Source organism: Thunnus thynnus, chromosome 12 (assembly GCF_963924715.1).
Source record: "Thunnus thynnus chromosome 12, fThuThy2.1, whole genome shotgun sequence".
Lineage (NCBI taxonomy): Eukaryota > Metazoa > Chordata > Actinopteri > Scombriformes > Scombridae > Thunnus > Thunnus thynnus.
Window position 1 is genome coordinate 27,587,722 of NC_089528.1, and position 27,709 is coordinate 27,615,430.

General features: G+C 38.9%; 1 protein-coding gene across 4 annotated transcripts in view; it reads right to left on the reverse strand.

Annotated features, from left to right (window-relative positions):
* Nucleotides 1–5,289: 5,289 nt before the first annotated feature.
* LOC137194609 (nuclear receptor coactivator 2-like) overlaps nucleotides 5,290–27,709 on the reverse strand; it is a 66,446-nt gene continuing 44,026 nt past the window's right edge. For 2 of the 4 annotated variants that reach the window (XM_067606677.1, XM_067606678.1), the window contains 13 exons: nucleotides 26,101–27,370; nucleotides 20,969–21,203; nucleotides 20,664–20,876; nucleotides 20,179–20,382; nucleotides 19,971–20,076; nucleotides 19,310–19,478; nucleotides 18,337–18,657; nucleotides 15,365–15,442; nucleotides 13,859–14,300; nucleotides 12,797–13,043; nucleotides 11,635–11,800; nucleotides 11,198–11,272; nucleotides 5,290–10,349 (listed from right to left, as the gene is read on the reverse strand). In XM_067606677.1, the coding sequence (XP_067462778.1) occupies nucleotides 10,338–10,349; nucleotides 11,198–11,272; nucleotides 11,635–11,800; nucleotides 12,797–13,043; nucleotides 13,859–14,300; nucleotides 15,365–15,442; nucleotides 18,337–18,657; nucleotides 19,310–19,478; nucleotides 19,971–20,076; nucleotides 20,179–20,382; nucleotides 20,664–20,876; nucleotides 20,969–21,203; nucleotides 26,101–27,370 (3,538 nt within the window). In that variant the 3' untranslated portion in view covers nucleotides 5,290–10,337. The remainder of the gene's footprint in view (nucleotides 10,350–11,197; nucleotides 11,273–11,634; nucleotides 11,801–12,796; nucleotides 13,044–13,858; nucleotides 14,301–15,364; nucleotides 15,443–18,336; nucleotides 18,658–19,309; nucleotides 19,479–19,970; nucleotides 20,077–20,178; nucleotides 20,383–20,663; nucleotides 20,877–20,968; nucleotides 21,204–26,100; nucleotides 27,371–27,709) is intronic. The other 2 variants (XM_067606679.1, XM_067606680.1) reach the window with 2 other exon arrangements.

Consider the following 27,709-nt stretch of genomic DNA (forward strand, 5'->3'; position numbering starts at 1 on the left):
AGGATGTCTGTCTTCTTCCAACCTTAATACTATTGTGCAGCCAAACTTCATGTCTGTCCTGTGACTATAGAGATATTCTGTATTTTCATGCTGCCCCATCAACACTTCAGCAGTTAAACTCTGTGTATTTTTTTGCATTACGCTTCATCACAAATGACAAATTTCATACTCGTCATTGTTCTCTATATCACACGGTTGGATGAACTTCCTCATGTTATTTAACTACAAAGCTTCCAGACTACCTTACACAACTACAGCACACGATGCAGTAACTACTTCACCTCAGATATCCGTTATGTATGTAGAACTGGTTTCAGGCACCTTTTCAATGGAATAAACTGCAAACTGCCCTCAAACTTGAGTCTTACATTCCTCTTGGAGATTTTAAAGCTTTACTATCTGATGTTTTTTATTATTCTTGTAACTGCTTCTGTCTGCTGATTGTGTTCTCGTCTTATGAATGTTTCTTGTTCTCAGGTTCTTCTTGGAAAATAGATCTTCAATGAGTTTGCCTGATTAAATAAAGATTAAATTAAAATTTTAAAGAAATCAGGACTCCTTGGTTTTCTTTGGTCTTCAAATAGTTCTTGCAAAGCTTTGAGGTGTGTTTGGTGTCATTAACCTGCTGCAGTATGAATGCTTCTCCACAAAGATGCAAACCAGAGGGTATAACATGTCTCATTCAGTGCAGGTGTCCAACTCCAGAGTAGGCGAAACAGACTTGAATATTCCCACCACCATGTTTTACTGCTGGTTTGATACACTGCAGTGTCGTTCTCTCTCCTGTTCATCTCCTTACATCCACCCTTCTGTTACCGCCATGAATGTCAAGCGTAGATTCATCAGTGAATCAGACTCTTTTACAGTCATCCACTGTGAAATGCTGGTATTTCTTAACCCTCCCAAAGCGTTTGGCCTTGTTTCCCTTCCTGAGAAGTGGTTTAGAAACTGCTACTCATCCTCTGAGATAACTACAAGACAGCTTTCTTTTGACAGTACTTATGCTGATTGGAGTCTTGTGTTCTTTATTTAGCAAATTCTGTATCTGTGATGAAGTTGTTTATCTATCTATAAGGGAACTAAGCTTGATGTATTGATCTTCTATTGCTGTGGTCACGTTTGGTCTGTCTGACTTTGCCTTGGATACAACTGATCGTTTCGATCGAACTCAGTGTTTTAGAGCTCCACACAGTGCCCCCTTAGAAACCTTTAGTTCAGCCATGATGTGACGCTGAGAGAGACCCTCTTTTCTTAGAATAACAATTTGACTTCTGACACTTCTTCATAAACAAAGATCTGCTGGAAACTTGAGGCTTGAGTAGATCAAATCCAACTGAGTGAATACATGATTCAAAGGAAAGGATACAACTCAAAGAAAACTGACCTTTTGAATAAAGGAATTGAGTTGGTCAATGCCACAAATGTGTAGAATCTTAAATATATCTTCTTCATGTTACATGTTACATGTTACAACTTCTTGTATTTTCAAAAGTTTCTGAATACTCAAACTTTCTGATCATTTCCAGGTTTATTTTTGGATCTCTCTGTATATTAATGAATATAGATTGCCATGAAACTTGGTAAACATGTTCATGTCGCCCTCAGGATCAATTATAATCACATTGGTGCTCCTCTAGCGCCATCATTAAGTCAACATTTGAAATTGTCGAGCAGTTAAGTTTATGACTAAATCTCTTGTGGTGCAGGGTATCTGAAGGTCTGGAAAAGTCTTAAAAAGCATTGATTTAAGTTTCCCCCAAAAATCTTAAATTTCATTCACAAAGGTCTTAAATAAGTAATGTTAACGTGGCTGTAAAATCCCCAATTCTATTGTTCCAGACATTAAATGAATTAGTTATTTTTTAATTAGTTAATCTATTCAATCATTCATCCGTTCTTTCTCTGCTGCTTATCCATGTCATGATTAACAAGTAATTATATACTGTATAATGTAGTTATGTATTTGGGAATGACTGTTATATACTGTCAGGAAGTAATGGGTAAAAATTGCATTTGAAAGTCTCAAATTAAATTTGGTGAAGGCTGCAACCCTGCTGGTAAACATTATTCTTACTTAGCATCAGTATAGTCATTAGTGAGCATGTTAGCATGCTAATCTTAACATTTAATTAAGTACGGCCTCACTGAGCCGATTTAAAAAATGAATGATAGGCTACAATATAATTTATATTTTAGGCTATAGTTTTCCCCAGTTGAGGGATTTTGAGTAGTTTGTTAGTTGTTTGTTGGTTTGTTTTTTTTGGCACAAGAAGCCTTGGTGAGCAAATGCAACCCCATAGATAACTGAACTATAATCAAACTTTAGCTTTTCGTTGGTCTATGCTTTAAAAAAATCTTTAAAAGTCTTTAAAAGAAAAATCAAAGTTAATGAGTGTTCTATGTTGAGCCATGTTTTGCTATTTTTTAACCAGCTCATATTTTTCAGTGTTTGAAAAAAGCAGCAGAGTGAGATGTCTCATGTTTCCTTTCGGATTTGTGAAAAATGACAGCTGAATCCTCCAATCAGCGTCCAGATGACGTACGGCGCAAGTAAATTCCAACCAATCAGGACCGAGCTCATTGTCGTTTAGTCAGGTAATAGTAATACAGCTCCATCAACAATTCACAAGTTTCTGTAGTGAGAGTTTAACTGAAAAAATGTACATAATGCGATACAAAGAGATTGAAATTTCATATTAAATTATGTAATTGCAGCAACACAGAACTGAACACAGACACAAAAACATCAGATACTCCGAAAATATTTCTATGGTGACCTACAGCTGATCTGTTTTTCCATTTGTATTTCCTATATCATACTTTCCTATATCAAGTTTGATATTTTGATGATACCTTTTCAAACTTATTTTAACTCTATAAGCCATAAGTTAGACAGAGCTCATGACCTTTTATGAAGTTCATGACCTTGAGCAATTGTTTGCGTGCTACAAGCTTAATATCAAATCTTTTCAAGCCCTGTATGGTATTACACATTTACTGGCCAGCACTTGTTCTATTTCTCAATATTATATTCATGACAAAAAGGTTTATTTAAGAGAACATTGGTATAGTTTTCATATCTCCGCTGGCAGACAGCGGCGTTGCGTTGTGATTAGATTGTAAAGGCCATTCAGAGGACATCAGGTACTCAACCAGGTTCACGTTTCTCTCTGTAGAATAGAGAAGAGCTTTAGCAAAGGCACAGCTCCTTAAATGTGTCCTTGTGTCAAATATGGTGAATCATCCTGACTGAAGACATTTTGCTACTCCTCACTTCTCCAAATGACAGTTCAGAAGTCAAAATGAGGAACTTCTTCACCACGACGTGAATCTGGGCGTGTCATTAAAAAACTGTGGCTTTTATTATTTTACAGAGGATACAAGCTAATGAAATGGTACAACTGTGACATATTTGGTGTGAATGTAAATGTGATATAGCTTCAGTAAAGCCTGTGTGACATTGTCACGAAGTGTTGTCAATCTGCAGAGTGCAGAGAAGAAGAAAGGTCTAAATTAGTGCAGCAGAGGTCAATATATCCTGACTTTTAGTCCCTAGAACTGGTAAAGCTTCAAAAACAGTGGATCCTACACTTCCCATAATGCAATTCATGTAGCGTTAGACCCTCCTGGTAACACCCACCTCTTTCAAACTCTACACCACCAGTTTATAACTCAGGCTTTCTGTTAAAAATGTGTGTTCTCCATGCAGAAACTGAGATCACCAAGGTTATTTTCTCAGAATTATGAAATCTACAGTGACAGAGTGTAATAAAACACAAGCAAATGAAGAAACACTTTCACCAATCTGACGACACATGCGCAGCATAAAGAAACACTCTGCAAATACAGATAACAGAAGTAAATACAGGAACGCTTCAAGGTGTTTCTGTAATATGCATACCATGCATATCATGTATAAATAGTATAAACTGTATGTATTTATACCAAGTCTTGCAGCAGGTAAAATGAAACACACTAAGACTCAGAAAACAGTGTTAAAAGATCATTTCATTTATTTATTTCCTGTCGAACAAAAGTTTTTATGTGTTTGATGGTAGATTGGATGCATGTCTGAGCTTTTAGAGTATCCAACACACACTTAATTTATTAAAGTTTGAATCACTGACCTCTGATTTCACCGCCCAGAGCGAAGTCAGAGGTCTGAAATTAGGCTAAACAAAGCAAACAAACAACAACAAACAAGAAAACAGACATCAATAACACATTAAAATAAGGCCCAATATGAAAACACAAATTATTTAGGGACGAAACCATAAAATGTACTTCATAAAGAGAGTCTTAATAGTTACACAGGACATCTCACAACACTACTTGTTGTGAAAAACTAGTATGAACTGTGTTCTGTCGTACGTATAATACACATCATGTCATCTAACAGTCCAGCAACAAACTATATGATGAGAACTGAGCTGTACAGCCGTCGTCTGTCTGGAATCTGCTCCCAACACACATCAGACACATCAAAGGTACATTTTCTATCAAAAAGTCACTAATACTGATGAATCTCATATTATTTATTGCGGTTTTAGAAGCTTTTTGATTATTTTTACTTTCTTTTTGTTTCATTTTTGTTATTATTTGTATTGTATTTGTATTGTCTAGCTTTTATATATATCAAATTACTTTACTTATTTTCTGATCTTCATATTTGGCTCTTTAAAGTTGTTTTATTGAGCAATGTGATTTTAAATTGTTTGTTTTTTGTTGTTGCAGTTGTTGTGTGGATCCCAGGAAGACTAACAAACACTCTGTGGAGGCTAATGGGGAGTCATACACCCTAAATTGTGTTAAATAATCCTGCCATACATTTTGTAGGGGTATTTTTAAGACTAAAACTTCATATTATAGCTGCATTTGTTATAATTCTCTTGCAAAAATCCCTTTAAGTAAGATCAATGTGATACTATAGACATAATTCAGGAACATTCAGAAGAGAAGTGATGGAAAGTGTTGAGACAAATGACAGAATACGTGCACAGTAATCTTATATTCCTCGAAAATGTCGCCTCCTGCTGCTGAAAAGTGAGAATTGCACAGAAGCAGAACTGCTCAGTCACTGTCAAGAGCATTTTACCAGATCAGATTTACTACTTTATTGGAGGATAATGCTCTTTTCATTCTCTTTTAGGCACAGCATACAGTCGGTGTCAGGTGTGCAGTATATTATGGCTCCTGGAAATGAAATAAAAGCAGCAGTAACACAGAAAAACACACCAGAACAAGAGATGAGTTTACATCCAAGTGAATGAAATAAGAAGACAGAGGCAGTCCCGCTCAATAAAAATAATTTATTTACAGTGGCATGAATCATAAATTAACAAGCAGCAATTGGCAAAAGCAACATTAGAGTCGACAGCTTGCATAAAGTGTGTGAACGTCCGGACTTTTGCATAATAAAACACTCACACGCTGAATAAACTGTATGTACTGGACTTTGTCACCGCTGAGATATTTAATATGAACACCACAGCATGGAGTATTAATATTTTTTAAAAAAAGAAAAAAAACAATCTTTTGAACTGCAAACAGTGATCTTCGAACACCTACACTCTTCCCTCTGCTTTGACATATTGCTCTGATTTAACATTGTAATGTGAAACACTTAAAATGGTAAAACTGGTCACAAAAGAAACTCAGGAACAACATTTCACAAAGGCCCTATCCTAGTGTATCTAACTTCAGAAATGATTTGATTTTAAACAGGGGCAATTAGTATGTTTTCTATTATATAATTAAAAAAAGAAAAGATTTCTGTGGAGTCATTTTTAAGACTCTATAATCAAATACAAATGCTGAACATAGTGGCTTTAAATAAGAAGAACAAAACAAGGAAAAGTGACAATTTTAGAAAGTCAAATGTGAACAATGAAGCTCAAAGTTACATATAAATTACAAAGCTGAAATTACTGGGTATCCTGGACTTTACACTCAATATATTCACAATAATCGGTTTATTTATTTATATCGGTACAGACAAAGATGTACCTGTTGCACCAAATATCGAAAACTATCAAGTTCTCATTCCTGATTTAAGAAAAAATTTAATTAAAAAAAAAAAAAATTCAAATTTAGACTATTTTAGTTACGGCTACACAATTTAACACTGAGAACTTTGGCTTCTTTTGGTAAATTTTAAAAACAAGTTTGAAGAAAACATATCTATATTTTTCAAATAAAAAGGTATTAGGGGGGAAAAAATTAAAAAATTTTGTGGTAGGTATTGAAATTGTTGCAGAGAAGTTGAACCCCCTCCTCTAGTGGTTTTATATTTGCAAATTTCAAAAATACTGAACATTATGAGCGTTGTATGTTGACGTCGCTGACAGGCCGCAGTAGCTCGAGGTGCTCAAATAGCATCTAGAGACACACTGATGTTGCTGTAAAATCCCTACTGGTCACCAATAGAGGTTCAGATTCCTTAATGCCCCTTTAAAAACAACAGACACTGTACTATTGAGGAAAAATCTCCCTCATACATTAATACACTGTAATTACAATGACATTTGCACTTTGATTACCAAATGCTAACACAGTATGATTGTGAACTTTCCATGAGTCACCACATGGGAGAAAAATACAAAAAAAAAAAAAATCCTGGTCGTCTAATTACTACACCGATGAAGGGCTAAAACACTCACTCAGCAGTATGTGACACATATATATATATATAATACACCTGTAAACAGTTACAGTTAAACACCAGACAGAGAATCATAGATCTAAGGCATTATGCTATGTCTTTAGCATCTTAAGGTACTTACATGAATTACAGTATTTTGTAAAATGATAAAATATCCATCTATGAATTACGAAAATTCTTCAATATACTGTATGTGTACGCTGTATCGGTCAAAAATCACAAGGAAATCATTCACTTTCATCTAAAACATTTTGGAGTTACTGTACATGAGCGTTTACATCTGCTCTTGATTGCGTTAAACCTTCGCAGAGAGTTTGACATTCAGAATAATTTCCATGGCTTACAATTTCTCTTAAGAGGTTTTTCCTCGTAAAATCTTTGGGATTTTACAAAATATTAGCATCTAGTGGAGTATAATTTACTGCACTGAAAGCTGAAAAAACCAAAGGAAAATGTGATTTTAGATCGTTTATGTACAGTAATACAACCTGCAATAAAAAAAAAATCCTTGAAATTCACTGGGTTAGGATCAATGCTAAATATTTTAAAAGAAAAAATGAATTTCAGTGTTTCATTTTGCAGTCAGTTTACATTTTTCATATTCAAGTAATGCCACATCTTTGCTACAGTATGTGTTTAACTCACTTACGGACCATCTGAAGTAGAGAAAAAGGGGGGGCCTGAAAAACACACGTTGCCTGTTGCAGTCAGTTTTGTTCACATTTTCAAAAGCTTATATGAAACAGCACATAAATGAATAGCGAGAGCACCTTTCATATTGATTTGATGAAATTATTCCCAGAATGTAAAAAGGTCCAGTCTGTCTACGTCTACATAACTTTGGATGTAACTGTTCTGAGTCTCCTGTTCAGCTGACCTGCCTAATAATCTGTTTTTTAGGACCAGGTCAGACTAAATTCTTGAACATATCACCTGGAGAGTACTTAGAAACTCTCTTGTCATTCAAAGATCACCACAAGTTCCAACACAAGACTGTTTTTTGACAGTAATGCACTGTTGAATTGTCCGTAAGCGAGACGCAGAGCTTCAGCTGAATGCCTGTAACACAAGAGGTACTCCTGCAGACGAGTACATCACAACCTTAAAGTGTCATTTTAAAATGAATCGCAGTAGCATGGAGTTGTATTAGTTATACACACATTCTTTAGAGGCAAAGCTGCTATGAAGGCAGAAATAATCTCATTGGTAAAATCTCAGTGAGTGGAGCAAACAAACGAACGTCCTGGCTACATTAGACTGGACTGAATCAATAACACAACTGCTTTGAGCTAATGCTAATGTCGGCATGCATACATATATATCATGCTCACTGTGACAATGTTGTTAAGAAAGTAATGCTTACAAATGGCCACCATCTATTTTTAGCCTGTTAGCATGCTAACATTTGTTAATTAGCATGTAACACAGTTAAGGTTGATGGGAATGTCATTAGTTTTGCAGGTATTTGGTCATAAACCAAAGTATTAGACAAACTGAACTTTTGAACTGATGGTAAAAAGTCAGAGAATCATTAAAGTTGTTACAAATAATCCTGTTAAGAACACAAATATCTGCACCAGACTAAATGGAAATACATCCAATGGTTGTAAAGATGTTTCACTCTGAACCAAAGTGGTGGACCAACCAATATCGCCGTTGCTAAAGCTTTGTGGCTAAAGCAAGGCTAAAAAACAAGAGGTAAGGACAGAAAAAGGAAATATTATGAAGTGTAGCGTTCTGCTACTAACCGGAAAGCTTCAAGCTAGCATTACTGATGCTAGGTTTGCTATTTAGCATAGCTATATCTGTTGAGGAAAGCTTGTTAGCTAGCTTATTGACTCTCTAAAGTCATTGATTGGTGCATTTTGTTCACATTTTGACCACCTTTTTTGCCATCTCAATAAGCCAATTAGTTGACTTGTTCTCTGAAAAAAGTTATTTTGCTCCGTCCACTAAGATTTAATTCAACCAATGAGATATTTTCTGCTTTCTGAGAAATGTTTGTTGGACTAAAACTCCAAACGGCTGCTTTGCAATACCACTTAGGGGAAAAAAAAAAGTATAATAAATCTAAGTATTTACACTATCTATACACATTCACCTTCATTCAAAAAGAAATTAAATAAGATACAGCTCCCCTGTTACTACAGCAGTTGAAATATATTCATTTTCAAATCGACATCAAAATTTACCATTTTGAGAGATTAAAGATAGCCTTAATTTTTGTGTTATACAAAGAATTTCTAAAACGTCTTCAAAACTATAAATACCTTTAAAATATTTTCATAAACCTTCTCATTTGACAGTCAGGCTCTAAAACAGAACCGTAAAAGATAAAATTCAGAGGTTTCATTTATGCTTGTCAACAATTCACTTCTCTAATATCCGCAACTGTGACATAATTTCAGTTTTCAGACACTCACACATGCACACACACACATATATAAATTTACTCTATCACAATATACACTGTTTCAGAGACTTGAGAGGATTAAAGTTGTGTGTTTTCAGTGGGAAAACTTTAGTAATACATTCATCTGACCAGAGCACATACTGCGCATTTTATGTATCACAACCGATGGGTAGGTTTTACTGCAACAGGATGATTTATATATCGTGATGAAAAAAATACACTACATAAACCTGGTAACTGTCTGAAAGGTGCTAAATGTAGCATTCTGTGTCTCAAAACGTACAGTACAGTACAGTAAGTCCACGCATTTTTATCTTAAAGACACTTGCCCCTGATTCTAATGTTTTGATATATTACTTTTAGCATCGGTTTCTTATTTTATAGAGCAAGAAAACATAATAAATTAACAGCTCTTGATAAAAATCCAGTGTGAATTCAGACCAGCTACAGACATAATTTGTGAAATGATGCAATTAATAAAAGTCAAAATGCTACACAGGATACCTTTTAAAATTCTCTCACTCACTGTATTTGATTCTACGTGGATTACCATTAAATCTTTAATTTCACCAATAATCTGGTGTGCATGATGATAACATGTGTACCAGTGTATTTGAATACTTTATCATAAATTCTCAAATAGAGGGGAGAGCCTTTATTTGCCTTAATTTAAGCAAAATCCAAGGCTATTTGGAGACAAACCTGTATGAAAATAATGCTGCAGGAATGTAGATTATACTGTATTAGTGCAGGTACTGGTCATTTTATATGATACCCCAGCCTACAGCCAGCTGAATACCAGGTTTCATTTGAGAATTTGTGGAATATAGTTGATAGATTAATATGTTTCTGTCACTAAGAATGACAGCATCAGCTACAGTAAACAGCTAAAATGTCCCATAGGTATCCAGTAAAATCTGGAATCAGTTTTTTTTGTTTGTTTTTTTTAACTTCTTTCTTCATGTTGTGCATTCGTTGTCACGGTGGTACAGATGGCAGTTTCCCTATAATTGCATAAAATGTTAAATCAGAGTGGACTGAGCCACAATGAAATTGAATGCAGTTCAGAAGGTTTTACATGTCTTTGTTGTCCTCTCTCTGACTGGTGTGGTAGAGGGAGCAGGGAGTTTCCGTCACGTGTCGCCCCCCCCGCCCCTCCCCCCCAAACAAACTCCTCGATGCTTCTCGATGAGCCGAGCTGAGGCGGCGTCAGTATTTTTGCGTGGGCTCATGTATTAAACATTGTCTCAACTGCAGCTGACGTCAGCAAAAATTCTATAAAAAAGACACAAAATAGGAATTAATAAGGGATTTTTATCAAAAAACTAACAGTCTCAAAGTTATTGTAGTAACAGTGTGCACTTTTAAGCCATTGCTCTCTTTTGTAATACTTTAAAGAACTACTTTTAAGAATTAACTTTGAACAACTGCTTTTAAAGTTTGTAGGCTCTTTACATTTTGATGGATTTTAAAACATGCAGCACAGGAGGATTTAAGGATTCATTTTGTTCAATAAAGATGTGTTTACTTTTTGTTTATGTTCCTATTTTCTCTTGCAGGATAAAAAAAACAAGACTTTTCCTATGAACACTGTGTATAATTAGGTCTTGGAAGTAATTTGAATTAAGTAAATAACCATTAATCTTATAAACGATTACCTGCAGAAACATCTCCAGCATCAATTTTCAGTGAAACAGAGATGTAAATGTAATTTGGTTTAACTGATAGATCTCACGTATCATCAATTCAACATGAAAACAAATAAGGATCTAAAACAGAGCCCTGAGGTACACCATGTTCACAGCAGCTCATGACCAGCTGCAGGTGCAAGGAACGGGTAGCCAAAATTAAACATCCCTGTATAATCCTATAATTAATTTGACAACTTGATAGCTTAGTCTTGTATTGAATTAATATGTAAAGACAATTGTACTAACTAACACACACAGGATCAGTGTTTTTATGACAGATACAGATCAATATAGCATATATATAAATGACTGTGGACATAAAGGAGCAGTCAGCAGTAAGGAAACTGTTTTTCAACATTTTAAAACACTTACAGTTGTCTGTATAATTACATAAACACGTGTACACAGTATAAAAGTGAATGTTTTACTTACGGAATTGTCTTCGCCCTCTTGTGTCAGCATGTCGATTCCTGCCAGCTGCTCCAGGATGAGACTGCCGTCATTCACCTGCACCAGAAAAGTCACAACAAATATAAACACAGCTGCTAGAACTATTATTATTTCTTCTGCATACTGAGGATAATTATTATAAAGGAAATGACTTGACACAGTTCAGAGTTGATTTTCCTGACACAAAGCACACAAGAACGATTTTCCATTTACTTCCTCTTCCTCTCTCTTGCTGAAGAATAACTCTAAAGCAGGTGAAAGGTGAATCTAAAACACCAGCGTAGTAATGTGAAGATAAAGTAAACATAAAAACATAAATCAAATGATTAAAATGAGCATTAATCATGGCCTCTAAGACATTTATGTGTTCACATGAAACAGGAAGTAACTAGCAGTATCTGACATTGTGCGTCTCTCACCTGCTCTGTGTTCATGGAGGTCATAGAGCTCCTCTGTCCTGACATCTGGTTCATGTTGCCGCCATTGCTCGCCATGGCAACTCCCAGGTTCATGTTGTTGTTGCCGTTGTACATCCCTCCGTTGGGCTGCGTGGGGTACTGGGACTGGGACTGTTGAGGGTACACACTGGAAGGAGGCGAGTTCAGTCAGTCAGTGGGCAAGTAAAATATTCAGGGGAAGGAGGTGTTGGTGTGATCACTTACTGGTGGAAAAAAACAACTTATGTATATGTTCTATACATTTTATATGGCTTTATTGCAAGAGAAGATGTTATTTTTTTGTAGAATGTAAACCAGTGATGGAATATATCTAAGCACATTACTGTACCTAAGTACAATTTTGAGGTACTTGAACTTTACTTGAGTATTTTCATTTTATGCTACTTTGTACTTTTGCATTTCTGAGGAAGATGCCTCACAATATTTATGTCACACCTATAGTTACCAGCTACTTCTCAGATCATTATTTTACACATAAAATGATCAGTTTATAAAATATGCATCGTTATAGATTAGATTACCCAAACGTATAAATTGTTAATTAGCTCTACTGTGACATTAAAATGCTGCTTACACGTACATGTCAATTAATCAGTATTAATATTCCAACAATGTAAACAATATATGATCATTATAACAATCTAAATGGGGCCATTTTGCATAATAAGTGTTTTTACTTTTGATACTTTAAGTACATTTTACAGCCAATATTTATATACTTTTACTTAGGTAAGATTTTAAATGCAGGACTTTTACTTGTAATGGAGTATTTTTTCATTGTGGTATTTCTACTTTACTTAGTAAAATATCTCAGTAATTCTTCCACCACTGATGTACACTTACAGCTAAGCAGAGAAATACAGTGTTTTATCATTACGCTACATAGTAAAATCTAAATTCACCCATTTTATATTAAAAATAAATAAACACTGAAAATAATTATCTCCATACATCCTCTCAACTTTTTTCATATATTTTATATTTAACATAATTGTTGTATTTCTGCTTTCTTTGCACCGTACATGTACAAGCCTTCAGTTTTGACATACAAGATATTCAGGTGCTGAAACATGTTTACATTTATTTATTTAACTGATAAATAAATGTATTTAACTGTTTCTACCTGTTGCTGGTGGAGATGTTGGCATTTTGGGGCCATCCGTTAAGCTCTGTACTGGGCTGGTAGCCGGGGGGTCCTCCCTGGTTCGGGCCCTGGGGCTGGGTTTGGGGTTGGCCCTGGCTCTGTTGCAGCATGGGGCTCTGACCCTGCCCCATCCTTGGGGACAGCAGGGGGCTCTGGGGGGTCGCAGCCCCGCACGGGAAGCCTGACACTGGATCCTGGTGCTGCTGCTGCTGCTGCTGGCTCATTCCTGGAGATTTTGAAGTAAATGAAAGAATAATAAGCTGGATGTGTGATAACCAGAGTAGGAACTGACTGAGCACAAGTAAATCTACTCCAACTCTACTATCAGATCCTCAAGATCTTACAAAAATTAACATAGTAACACTGGATTCAAGATTACTGGGAAATTAGAATGATCTTGTCTTTAAGACAGAAGAGAGAATGAGGAGAGGACAGCGCTGACATTTAAAAAGATTCAAAATCTAAGCTTTTACATCAAGTTCTTGGCCCAAGACTAAAAAATAACAACGTCAACACAATCAATCCAAACAACAACCACTGTGCCCAGTTGAAAAAAGTACAAAAGACTTGAAAAACTGTCTGAAAAAGTACCAGAAGAATCAAATTCTTTGGTTAAATTAGATAAAGTGAGCAGTAACAAACTTAAATCATTAACAGAAGACATGAACTCAATAAATGAAAAGTAGTGCGAAGAGACAGAGAAGATTTCTGGTTCACCACCACCACCACCACCACCACAGCTATTTCCCTCCACAGTTACCATCTGTGGTCTATTAGTCTTCTAATTGATTTATGATAAAGAAAGAAACAGGATGGAGTGTTAATCTGAGTGATTTTGATTTGCACACAAAAATAAATTAAATTAAACATTCAAATAACAAATATCATAGCCAATCACCTTAAAAAATGTGTATAATATTAATTATGACAATCAAAGATGATTATATTTGATCACCACCACCACCACAGAAAAACAGAAAAAGCGACTTCCATGAAGCACACAGACCATCGTGACGCCGCCGCTGTGCTCTAATAATATACCTGAACCGCTGAACTGGAAGGCACTGTGCTGTGATGGTGGACTCATTACCCCGCTGTACTGCCCGCCTACATTTCCCATCATGCCCTGGCTAGCCAGATGATGGCTGGGGGAGAGAGGGGAGGAGAAGGGGCTGGAGGAGGCAGGATGAGGAGGAGGAGGTGGAGGAGGAGAGGGCAGGCCGGTACCGTAGCTGGAGGCCGGGTAGGGGAACTGCTGCGGGTTGCCCTGCGGGAGACGCGGGTTGGTGCCGCCCATGGGCATCGGCGTAGGGGCGGCGCCCCCGCTGGGCATGTTAGGTGGCATGTTGATGCCCTGGGTCCGCATCATCATGGCACGCTGCTGGTGCACGTGTTGTTGCTGCTGCTGCTGTTGGCGTTGGCGTAGGTGGTTGCTGAGGTACTCCCGCTGACGCTGGGCCAGCATCTGGGCGTTGAGGGTTCCCTGGAAGAGGAAACACGGTGAGGTGACGCTCACTATTTACCAAAACAACCGGGAACCACCATCAGGGCTGCACGGTTTGGTGTTGCAGGGTATTCTATCTACTATCACTGAAGATGTAAATTAGCCCAGCTGCAGTTGAGTTGATTTGAATAAGAGCAGATAATAATAATAATAATAATAATAATAATAATAATAATAATAATAATAATAATAATAATAATAATAATAATAAAGTTTTTATAGCATGTTTCAAAACCAATGTTAGTGCTTTACACACAATAAACAGTAAAACCAGAGATACAGGAAGTGCTTTACATAAACATGAGATAAAAATCTAAAACGTGCAGTGCATAAAACATAATATGATGTCACACATTAAAAGAAACAAAACAATATTCATTGGTTAACTGATAAAAATGAGTTTTAGGAAGTGTTTTAAATGAAGATAAAGCGATTTGGTTCATCTGCTCTTGTGCATTTCAGGAGTGCAAAATTAAGTGTTTTCAGCTACTAAATTTAGATTATTGCTTATTAAATTCATTCCATTTATATTTCCACAAAGTGAACATGGAACAATTTCTAAGGTAAATGCCTTTTCTCCTTGTAAATGATTGCAAACAAAGATGCATACATTTAAAAACAAATGCATCAAGATTTTCCTTAACACATTAATATGACTGTCACAATCATTCTAATGTTAACAACATAATATAAAGCATGATTAATGATTATACAGTTCATGCCTGTGTGAGAAGGCCTTAACATGAACTATATCTGATTATCTAAATTCAGTTCGACAGGCTTTTCCACCGTGACAAGCGTACAATTACAGAGGAAATACTTAATACGCTTTTTGCTTGAATGTTGAAAGATCTACCAGGGAAAACATCTCTAATCTGCTCAACCTCGGACCAACGCAAAAAACCTTCCTTCAGCATTCATATCTGCCTCACAGAGGTGTCATCTAAACTGTGATGGAGTATATAACGGTGTTAAAAAGTGAGGTGGAGTAAGACACAGAGAGGAGGAAACATACATATATACATATAAACATTTAGACTGACCTGGTTTGGTACATTAGACCTTAGAGGTAGATTCATATTGGACACTCCGCTCATCTGGTTCACCATCGGCTGACGGTTCTACATCGGAAACAGAGACAGACTAATTAATTCATTAATCACAAAATCCAAAATTGTAGACGGCGACATCCACTAAAACATCCAAAACACATTCAGTTTCAAAACATCACCTACACATGTTAACTTACAGATGTTGAAAGACTTTAAATTAGTCCATTAATCTGGTAGTTTCCTCCACCTTTAATACGATGAAATCATTTATCACACAAATAAATTCTAATGTGTGAGTCAGTGAACATTATGCTCACAAAATGATGCCTTAAATCAAAGCTAAAGAGATCTAAATGCATTTAAAGTTAAATATTTCACTCCTGCAGCACTAAAACTGTCACTGTTAGGAGTTTGTTAGACTCCTATGTGGCCATTGATGCTAAAAAGGTTTGAAGTGAAGATAAATATGTCCATTAAATAACATTATATTGATGATATTTTGAATCTTAACTGCATTGTTTGCTTTAGAACTGTTTTAAGTGTAAGTTAATGTAGATTTATGCAACAGGAAGATTTTCTTAATTACGAAGCGTTGACACCTTCATCACAATGACTCATTTATATACTTCCAGATTGCAGGAAGTTATTTAAAGTTTAGTAAAGTAAAGACTTCACTGTCTTCCCACTATCACCGACAGAAACATAAGGAGGAGGTGACAAACGTTCTGACTCATATCTGAACTCTCTGCTATTTGAGTTAATATACACACACAGGCTGTTTTCACCTCCGTCTTCCACCAGATGGCAGTTTAGACCTAAAAATCTTTAGATAAGAGTCGTTCAGGGGAGAAAAAAGGTCCCTTTCGTGATAATGATTTTAATTTAAAAGTCAAGGATAAAGCACCTTAAGGTGAACAAGGCTGCATTAAGGAGGTCCTGAGAGACGAAAGACATAGATATGAACCCACGATGAAAGCAACATAAAAACTCTGAGGGGGGAAACAATACAGTGAATATAAAAATAAAAGAAATCAAACCTCTCATCCCTTATATCTCTATTACATACATCACCTGCACAAAATTGAAAATAAATCAAAAGAACTAAGAATTAATAGAGCAAATTAAATGTAGTATATCAATATAAGCAGAGATAAGAACCACTGTACAAAGAAGCAAAATGTATGAGCTACTAAAGGTAAAAAAACAAGTATCTAAAGATAAATACAAACACACGTGGAAACAAATAACAGAATGTAAAAGGACATACAATCAAGAACAGGAACATTATATGGAAATGAGCTTTTCAGAGAGACAGACAAGTGTGTTAACAGCCCATCAGTCACATCAGGTACAGTCTGTGTATGCAATCATCTTTATGAGTGTGAATGTGTGTGTGTGTGTGTGTGTGTGTGTGTGTGTGCGCAGTACATGTCGTGTGTTCATCGTTTCGTGTCTCAGCAGCGGGGAACTGCTGATGAAGGCAGAAAGCTGAAACATTTAGTCCTTTCTGGCCGCTGCTGTTTAGCTTAAACTCGGTGAACCCTGTTGGCCCCGCTAGTCTGCTCTGTTGCATTGAGCGTAATAAGAAATTGTGTATGTTTACAAAGTGTCGCTGGCGCTGTGTGAAAAGAGACCGCTTTTGTTTTTTGTTTTTTTTTTTTAATTGGAGGGTTTAATAAGAGACACGGAGTCTTTTTTCATGGTAATGAGGTTTTGCGGTTGAATGAGGATGAAACGGGTGTGAAGTGTCGAGATCCGTCGTTAGATTTTCTAAAAAAATAATGTTTGTATTTACGAGGAGAAGAAGAAAAGGTTTGAATATTTGATGGTACCTAAGAATTAAATGAGGTGAATTAATATCTGATTTACTATATACTATAAAACTGACTGAATTACCACAGTGCATAAAAATGAAGCTCTAAATTGAGGGTTTTTGTTGTTTTTTTTCACCAAGAATTAATCTCAGGTATTATATATATTGCTATTAGCAGGACAAACTCAACACAGACTGAAGCAACAGCAAGTCACTGCTCTTAAATATAAAAAAAGCTCAAATGTGAGGCGCTTGTGTGGCTTGGGGGTTGGGACGTCGGCCACGGAGCGTGCTGTTGTTCTCTCCCTTGTTTCCTGTCGTTTCTCTGCTGTCTGTAATGAAGGCTGAAAATACCCCGAAAACATACTTTCCTTTACCTCTTCCTCTAGATCACTGATGGGGTTGTGAAGTGTTTTAAAAAATGTTAACGATTATGTCACGTTTAAAGCTGCGATGATTAGTTAATTAAATGATGATTAATCGTTTGGGGTCATTCTTAACCAAAAAAATGTAAAAATTCTGTGGTTCCAACTTCTTAAATGTGAATATTTTCTGTTTTTTATTCAGTAAACTCATCATCTTTGAGTTGTGGACTGCTGGTCAGGACTAAAGAAGACATTTGAGGACGTCATCTTGGGTTTTTGGTAACAGCGATCGACATTTTTCACCATTTTCTGACATTTTATAGACCAAACAACTAATCAATTATTAGAGAAAATACTTGACTTGACAGATAAACCGATAATGAAAATAATCGTTATTTGCAGCCAAAGTCATGTTGGCACTTGGGATCTCCAAAGCGTAAACTTGTCTGGTGCAGCTTTTCTTTGACAAAATACTTCAAAAAAAAAAGAACACATATGAACAAAACTTGTCTAACAGCTTTTATAACTTTAAAAGTTATTTTCATGGACGCAAAGTTTTGACAACACTGACCTGTGAGGAAATGGAGAGAACCAGAGTCAAACATGTAGAAGTTGTCATTTTAACTGTATCACACCTTCTACACACCCACATCCGTTGTTAGCAGATGCACGATCAACAAGTCACCAACACTGTCACCGAGCATCCAGCACCACCTACAGTATTATGTTAGGGCACACCAATGAATATTACTTTGTCACGTTCTGTGTGTGACTGAGCCACGTACCAGCTGGGCCTGGAGTCTGTGCTGCAGCTGGAGCCTCAGGTTGTTAGGCTGTGGGGGGACCACGGGGTTAGGCCCCCCCGGCCTCATCCCGGCTGGTCTGGGCCCTACACCCCCAGGCATCCTCATCATTGGCGGGTAGCCGGCGTGTGGCATTCTCTGCGGCCCCATATGGCCACCCATAGAGGGTCCGTGGTACCCGCCGTCTGGAGGCAGGCCGCCATAGCCTGGCTGACCGCCATAGTGTTGGCTGTACAGGGGAGGCTTCATACCGGCTGCTGGGTCAGCGGAGCCGAGGTACTGGTCCTGGTCTGACATAGGGCCCTGAAGGAGAGGAGATGGGATATGAAAATTATTTCCAAGTTGTAAATCTGCATATGTAGAGTTTATCCTCAACATTTACCCTCGTTTCCTCTGTTGTTTTATATGTAAATGATCAGTATTAACAAAACTGCAGTATAACATCTCAGTATATAACAATTACACTAATACTAAAGATATACAAATATTTTATTATTCTGGTTTTCTCAACTTAACTATTCAGATTTTACATCCCAAATCCACACTCTCTCATTCAAGGGACTGGGAAGGGACGTCCAAACTTTTGACTGGTACTGTATGTATATATATATATATATATATCTGTATATAAATAAATAAATAAACAAATAAGGCAATACAAATCAGTTCATAAACTTTTGATCTTTTATTGCCTCCTCAACAATATAAAAAAAAAAATCAACTTGAGTCGACTCTGTCTGTTTTTTCTTACGATTTTATTTCTAAAATGCTCCTTAAAAAGGCATAAAAACTTAATAATACACCATACATTTAATAATATACATAAAATGCACTTAATAATATGATTAAAAAAAGGGGGAAAGTCCATGAATAGTCTACAAAAATACATTTTCTAAAATAATTATTTGCTATCCACCAGCCAGGTCTTTGGTAAGGTCAGCTTGAAGGTGCTCACCTGTCCAGCCAGCGTGGGGATTCCCAGCATCTTGTCGATCTCCTCCAGACCCTCGTAGTCTTTCAGCACTGAGCACAGCTGGTTGAGCAGGGCTCCTTCGTCCGGCGGGCCCTCGGGCCCCGTGTTGCAGCACCCCATCCTGTCCTCTTGTGGGACGCCGTACGGTGGCCTGAAAAGACATTTCAGTGTCACAGTTTTGTGTGTTTATATTATAAGAACTGGATACCGGAGTCCAAGTTTTCTAGCTTCCAAGGTAACTTCGCCTTGTGCGGTCTACTGCACATGCTCATTAGTGTTTCTCTGGCTGGGTTGGGCCCATGCGTTCCCAATTGGCCCATAGACTTTACATTTGGATGATGTCATGCTCTTTAAAAATCACTTTTCTTGGCTTTGGAAAAACTTTACAAATACAAAACCTTCATGGATTAATAATTCACAATACGAGGAGTAATAATTGACCCCGTTTGCAGTTCAAGTTGTCCTGTCTAAAGTTTTACAGACGTCTCTTTTATAATGGTGGTAAAAACCTTTTTAGGCTATACGGGATTTTTTCGCTGTAGTGCCGCGAAACTAGCAGCAAGACCGACGGTGGGACTGTATCCAGCTCTCTTAATACATCCATGTATATACGCAAAACTATGGAAATAAACGGGTCCCCTACCTGTTTTGGTTTCCATAGTGATCCATCATCATTCTGTCTGGCCACGGAGCGGTCTGATTAGGTGGTGCGTGCTGCTGAGGGTAGGTGGGGTTTGTCATTTCCATCTCTGATTGGTCAAATGCAAGAAAGAGGAATATTAAACAAAATGTGAACAAAATGTCATTAATGTATCCATCTATCTTCATCATCATCATCATGTTCCTCTCACCGTTGCCCATCATCTGTATATTGACCATGGCTCTGGATCCAGGCGGACCGTTGCCTCTCATGGGAAGAGAAGCGTTCATGTTGGGGATCATGCGACCGGGACCGACCCCTTGACCCATCACTGGCCCCGGAGCGCCCCCTATAGGCCCCTGGGGGCCCCAACCCTGCTGCATTGAGCCCCGCACTGGCCCACTACTCAACATGCCTGGTAATGGGAGAGCAGAATTAAATATGTTATGTATTATCTAATTATGTATTTTTCTAGTGATCCACTTGGATTTGACTATTTACATCTGCCTTCAATAAAACTCCATGTTTGATTTCTTACAATAAAAACATTTCTCTTGGAAATAAAACATGTGACCTAAACTGCTGTGCAGCCAGAAATACATAAAAGATCATGTATTTATTCTAAAAACTGCACCAGAATTACAACACGATATTTGTGAGCAGGATGCTGCAGAGCTACTTCTTGTCCGTCCTCACCTGCGTTGGCCATTGCAGCCTGGTTAGCCATGCTTGTGTGAGTTCCCATCATGCTTTGGTGCTGTTGCAGTAAAGGGTAGGGGCTGTTGTTCCTGTGCTGAGGAGGGAAGGGCCTGGCGGCGTTGGGGTTGGGGCCCATACTGCCGTCCAGAGACATGCTCCTGACTGGAGCGCCTCGGACCGGCTGGTTTGGCCTGACACCATTAAAGCCTGCTGGGAAGATAAAAGGATTTTGTTCCATTTTAAACATTTTTAAGAGCCAGAAATCATCAAATTCTCTCTCCAGACGCTGGACACGGACGTACCTGCGGGGCCGATGGGAGGGAAGGTTCGGTGCTGGTTGGGAGGGCTGCTGCTGCTGCTGCTGTCCGTCATCTGCAGGATGTCGCTCATGATGGTCTGTTTGTCCACAGAGGAGCCAGGCAGCACAGAAGAGGAGGATGAAGAGGAAGCTGTACCCCTGGATGGCGGCTGGCCGGGGAACAGCTGCGGCTGGCTGCCATTCTGCAAGTCCTCCAGCAGGTCATCCAGCTCACTGGTCTGAAATCAGCCAAGAAAAGGAAGAAACAGGATTTAGAGGACAGATAGTAAAGATAGTATCTGTGGAAATGTCCTGTTTCAATAGCATTTAAAGTCTTGTCTGCTGAAATCCATTTCTAGAAATCCAATTTTTTAATTTTTGAAAATGTGGGTTTCATGGTTTCCCTAAAAGTTTTGATCCAGGCATAGCACTGCGTATGACTTCAACACCATATGTTTCTTATAAACACAAATCCATACACGTCAAAGATTTTTTAAAGCACATAAAGCACCATCACAACCAGACAGAACTTTCTATTTTACTGTTAGAGAAAATCTTGGCCTTTAAAGCAGTTTTTGATGGAAAGATTATAAGATGATTGAACTGAACAAAGAATCCTGGAAGCTTTCAGTTCAGATAGAAACATCAGAAACATCTTTAGTACAAGAGTGTTTCAACAAGATTTGCTTTCCTAACGTTTTATCATGTAAAATATGCAATAAAAGTACAAAAGCAGAAACTGATGTAGAGTGAGACAAAAAAACCACAAAATGTGAAACTAAACATTCATAAAATGATGTGAAAGCTGATATTCACTTCTGATGACAACTTTGAAAGAAACTGAAACCCCCCCTCAGTATTGCAGTGTAATTTAACCCACACACACACACACACACACACACACACATGCACACACACACGGTTTCCTCAGGCCGTTTGGCTGATGAATAGAGGAGGAGCTAAAAATAAACTGCCATCGCTAATGAGGTCATGTGTGATGTACAGTAAGACACACAGTTACAGCTCTGTTTAGCCAGAGCGCGCGCACACACACACACACACACACACACACACGCACATAATGAACACAACATAGATGACGAGGGGCATGTTCCCCCAAACATTTCAAAATCCAGTTTTTGTCGGCTATTAAGATCCTACAACGTCGCTACTGCAGAGCTACCATTTGCTTGTGTGTTTCTGGATCCGTTCCTGTATCTTTAACTGGATTAAACTTTGTCATACGAGGAAAGTGCGAGCACAAGGAGCACAGCTTGAGATAGCAGTAAAAGCTAACGTTAGCCCTGGCGGCGTGGAAACACCTCAGCTGAGTCTTGCTTGTGCTTTATACTTGTGAGTGTAAACTTAAAGTACAGTAACAGCGAGTGCTTACTGAACATCATCATGTTACACAGATTCAAGTATTATGTCTGATACAGTAACAGTTAGCTAACAGCTTTCACACTAAATGCAACAAACCGACTAAATTTCACTGTAAAGAGGAACAGAGAAAAAGTTTTTACACCTCTTCCCTTCTTCCCTACTCGAGTAAAACATTTTAAGATTGGCAGAGAATATCAGAGAGGATATGGATATCAGTTTTTAAAATGTGTTTAACATAATGCAAATTCTAAATGTCATATAGTCCTTAGCTAGTTAGCTTAGTTTTTAGGATGGGTAATACGGTAAGTAATGCTCTTTATCCTGCTCTATTAGTGTGGAAACTGCATGTACAAGCTTGATATATAACATAAAGTGATGCTCAGTAAGGTCAGAGCATTCATAATACATAAATAATACACAGTGTTAGAGACATCTCCATCTGGCCACCAGAGAAAGTGTAGAAACATGTACACACTATGAAATGTATGTGCACGGTCGTACACAAACGCTAATTTAATTCTAATCTTATTTCCATGTATTGTAATTGTGCACAAAAGCCGCTATATAGAGTGTCATTTGATCTGTGCATGCACACAGGAACACAAACACATAAAAGCATACCTACGCTCTCTAGAGACGTGTTGACTTTCTGTTTGTCAGCTACATTGTTTTTTTTTTGTTTTGTCTTTCTCTTTCCCGTTATGCTCCTCCTTCAATGGGTTGAACATACGTCAAAAAAAAAAGCACCAAAACCTCACCTGATCGTACAAACTATAATCCCGACCCATGATGACAGCCTCTGAATGGTTTTCCTCCCCTCCGGCAGCGGCCTCTGCGACCTTTGGTCGGGTGACCTTCGTCTCCACGGCTGCCACATTTCTGAACCTCAGCCCTCTTCCTCCAGCCCTCTCCTGGAACTAACTCCAACTATGTCAATGTAACCGCACTCGCACTTTAAATCCACAACAACAACTCTAAACTGGCTACACTTTGCTGTTTTCTTTTGTAGCCATTTTGTTCCTTTATTGGCCGGCTTACGATAGCGAACTGGACAGGAAATACGTGGGGAGAGAGGGCTATAACATGATTGTTCACTGAGACTCCAGCCTGCTGTGCAGTAACATATACTTCCCCGCCAAACCATAGAATTTCTCTCTTTTTCTGGGAGTAAGTTACATGACCTCAAATACCATCATCAGCTCAATTTACATCCATAGTAGATGCACGTCCGCCAAGGTGGGCAGCAGTTGACCCGTGTTCGACTCATGTTGGGAGGATCACAGAACAAATCCAACTTCTTCTTTCACTTATTTTTCTTTGGATAACCCACAGACCTTGTTGTGATTTATGGAGCTGTTCACTTCCAGAGTAACTGTGGTGCTAAAAGCCTCACAAACCAAACCTCATTCACATCATTTGGGTGGAGGCAGAGCTCTCAGAAGACAAATAAAACCAAACTATCTGCATGTCCATACCACTAAAAGTAAGTTTTTGTAGCTACAAAACTAGAAATAATTGCTGTATAATGCTTGTTCTATATGTTTGAGTCCTTCACTGTTTCGTTTCACCTTGAATGTTAATTCAGCTTGGGGGACCACTGAAGTTTATTCACCTCCTCTTCCTCTCTTCTACTCCCAGCTCCTTCTGTTTAAGCCTTCTCATCATCCTCCTCTCTTTTATAGTGTTTCTGCAACTCTCTGCTGCTCACTTTTCTCTGCGGAGGATAGATCTTCCTTCTACACTCCATCTCCCTCCTCACTCTTTACCTTCTCAAATTCATGTTTTTTCTATATACAGTATTGTCAGAAGCCTTCTCTCTCTCTCTGTTTCTCTTCCTCTCTCTCTAACACACACACATACACACATCAGGTGATGAAAGCCCAAGGAAGTGGCTGTATAAACACAGGCTGTCTATAGACTTGTGCCAGACATCATCTTTTACTCTTGTGGGAGCTGTGTACACACATGTACATACACAGTACAACACAGACAAACATGCGGTCGTGTACACGAGCACACGCTAACACACTACGCTATAAGCCATGCAAACAGAACTCACATACAGGACATTAATGCTCTCACTGTAACTCACAGCCACAAAAAAACCTGATGTTGTATTGGAAGTTCTCAGTCGAAAACACTCTCGGTTTCCCTTTTCTCCCCCCCCTCTCTCACACACACACACACACACACACACACACACACACATGCTAAAGCCCTTACAGTACTCCTCTGCCTCCCTTTCCCAAGTGTCTTGTGTTTCAGGGTGTGTACTAACTCCTGACAGCCTGCCATCGGCTGCCTGAAGTGGAAGCCAACAAATATACGACAGAACCAAAACGACGAGCGTCAGCCAAGCGGCTACTGTGCTTCTCACTGGAAGGTGTTTATAGGAGCTGTTACATACATCCTTATGCGAGTCTGTTAAGTGGACAGTTTCCTGGAGCATTTTTTTTTTTATTCCCTCGGATGACAAAGTTCCCGTCATGTGTTGCTTAATTTGTCTTCCCCGCATGACGTGCCAGATACTACCAGAACAAATTTTAAGCCGTTAAATTTGGTAACGACGTTAACAGTCCCCGAAGGATGAATATAAATGACTTTATGTGACTTTCCATGTAGCGACCGTGAGCCTTTTTGAAATTTAAGTCGCAGTTTGTGACAGGAAAGCTGTAAAACTACAGATGGAAATCCCATCAGCCTCAGTTATACTGGGAGATAAATGATTTTTACTAAGAAATGTACATGTTATGTTGAGGATATGGTGTTTGTAGGCTTGGGAACCGATAGTCAGTTACATTTTGGATCTGGATCCCGTTTGGAAAACCTGCATCCGATAATAACAAATCTCATATCGAACACTTTAAGATATTATGTAAGCTGTTTCAAATTGGCATTCATTTCAGTAACTTGACTTTTGAGTTTGTGAGAGAAAGGACATATCGCTGACTTAAACGTCTGTATGTAGCTGATTGCGTCACGTCAGTGTCACGAGTCCAAAATCTCCCAGATAAACTTTCATTCGACAAAGTTAAACAGTTTTTGCATAACACATCAATATCTCGTCATCTCATTTTCAGATTGACGCCACCACTTGAGGAATTGAATTAAGCTTTTACTAAAAACTGCTGTGTATTGATTTAGTTGCAAACAGTAAACCTAGTTAGGTTCTATAATCAATTAGAAAGGTTGTGATTCAATAAAAAGGTATTAAACCACAACCTTCAATGTTTGACTTTGTTATAGTGCCTACAAATTTAAAACTTTCCCTCCAGCTCACTTTTAGGTGCTTTGAAACTCAAATATTTAACCATACTGATTTTTTAAAATAGTGCATGAAGTCTTGAAAATTTTATTTGAGGGTTGGATTTCTTTTTAAAGCGATGGTGAAATAAATGGAGAGAAAGTAACCATTTAGATTCCCAATATGTGGTCAGTTTATCCAAATAACGCCAATGATCTGTGCAGCTCTTTGATATTTTACCACTGGATCTAATGTCTCTGTAGCATTTTGATATCTTGACACCATAGCAGAGATTCAATTATACGTTCAGTATCAACGTTTTTGCAACTTGTTAATTACGTTAATTAACATTTTCTCATTTTGTTGAGAGAAAACTTGATTCAGCAGCATCACGTTTCTAGCAAAAACATATTTGCTGTTGCACTTTAGTTATGTATGACATTATTTCTAGGAGACAGAGTTGAACCATGACTATCACTGTCAACAACATCGTAATTCTCATCACTGACCTGGTCCGCCATGTTGAAACCTGGATCCTGTTTCTCTGTCTTGATGTTGGACAGCTTTGGTCCGTCGCTCGGCTCCATTTTGATGGTTTTATCCGGGATGCCGTTATCGTCCTTATCCAACAGATAGCGAAGCAACGCGTTGTCTTTCTTTTTGGGGCTCCCCGGCTCCTGTTTTGCGGTGAGTTCGCCCAGGGCGGCCATGTTGTCCCCGGCGGCCGACTCGGGACCGATGGGGTCTTTTCCGGTAGCTTCGGCTGTTAGCTTGGCCAGCTCCACAGGTGAGGTGCTGTTCTGCAGCAACCTGTGGAGAATTTTATGTTTCTCCTTTAACGAGGTGGAGTGGTTGTTATGCCCGGCCCCTAAACCAGCCCCACCGACACCCCCTATCCCAACCAGGTCCTTACAGTCCTGATCGTCCCCCAGGGACCCGGGTGGTGAGCAGGGATCAGGGGGTTCTAACTTGGTGGTGAGGAGCTGGAGCAACTTGGTGTGCCCTTTGGTGTTAAGAAGGCGGTTTGAGGCGTCGCCAAGCTCCCCCAGGCTTCCATTACCTCCAAAGCTGTCGGGGTCCCCGTCTTTCCCCTGCCCCTGATCACCCTCCTGGCTCTGGGATGACAACAAGTCTTGCTGCTCCCCAAAAGTTCCAAATAAGTCAGCCTCTAAACTGGGATTGTCCTTGGCTAGTTGGCTACCAGTGCTGCTGCTGTGAAGAGGGCTCTGAAGGCCATCGGGTTTTCTGTCAGGTGACTCTGGATGCTGCCCCTCGCTGAGTCCCTGGGAAACCCTGTGGCCCTGGCTGAGGGCCTGCAGTGCACTAAGGGAGTTGGTGCTGAACCCCTGGCTGTTTCCTGTGCTGCTGCATACGGACGCCGGCGAGTGGAGGCCGGCCGCAGGAGAGAAAGAACCAGGGGGATGTTGGGGGAGGTGAGGGCTGCTACAGCTGCTGCTGCCAGCCGCTATACCGGGGCTGTGGCGATGACGAGGAGATAACATGGCACCCTGGGCCCTTGAGGTGACGCTGGGGCTTCCCTGGGCCGAGGGGCTGCCCAGCTTGAGTACATGGCTGTTTCCCTGAGGCGTGGGCGCCCGGCCCGTCATGGAACCCTGGCACCCAAAACCACGCCCAGGGGTGCTGGTGGCTGTGGAGGAGTGGTGGGTGTTGCTGGTGACACTGCCGTCAGGGGAAGGAGAGGGACCGCTCACGCTGGTCGGGGTCATCGGCTTGGCCATGCCCTGGCCGCCAGTTATGTCTGGGGTCATGCCGCCCTCCCTGCAAGGAAATGAAAGCAGACATAAGAATCAGTCCCGAGCCAGTGGAGTGCAGGTTGCACACAGACAGAATGTGTGATATGTGTAAATGTGTGAAGTTTGAATAAGGTGTTGTTAGTAAACACCTTAGTTAGTAATTATTCCCTGAGTAAATAATGTGTGACAACACAATTCACTATATAGGGGATAAAGCCTATGTAAGCTGTCAAGTTCAACAATTGTAATATGGATGATATGGAGGCAAAAAATGATTTAAGTGAAGCAGAATCCATAACAAAAAGATATTAAACCACTTATAGTCATTTTGTTACTACAGTTTATATATATCCTTCGTTAATGG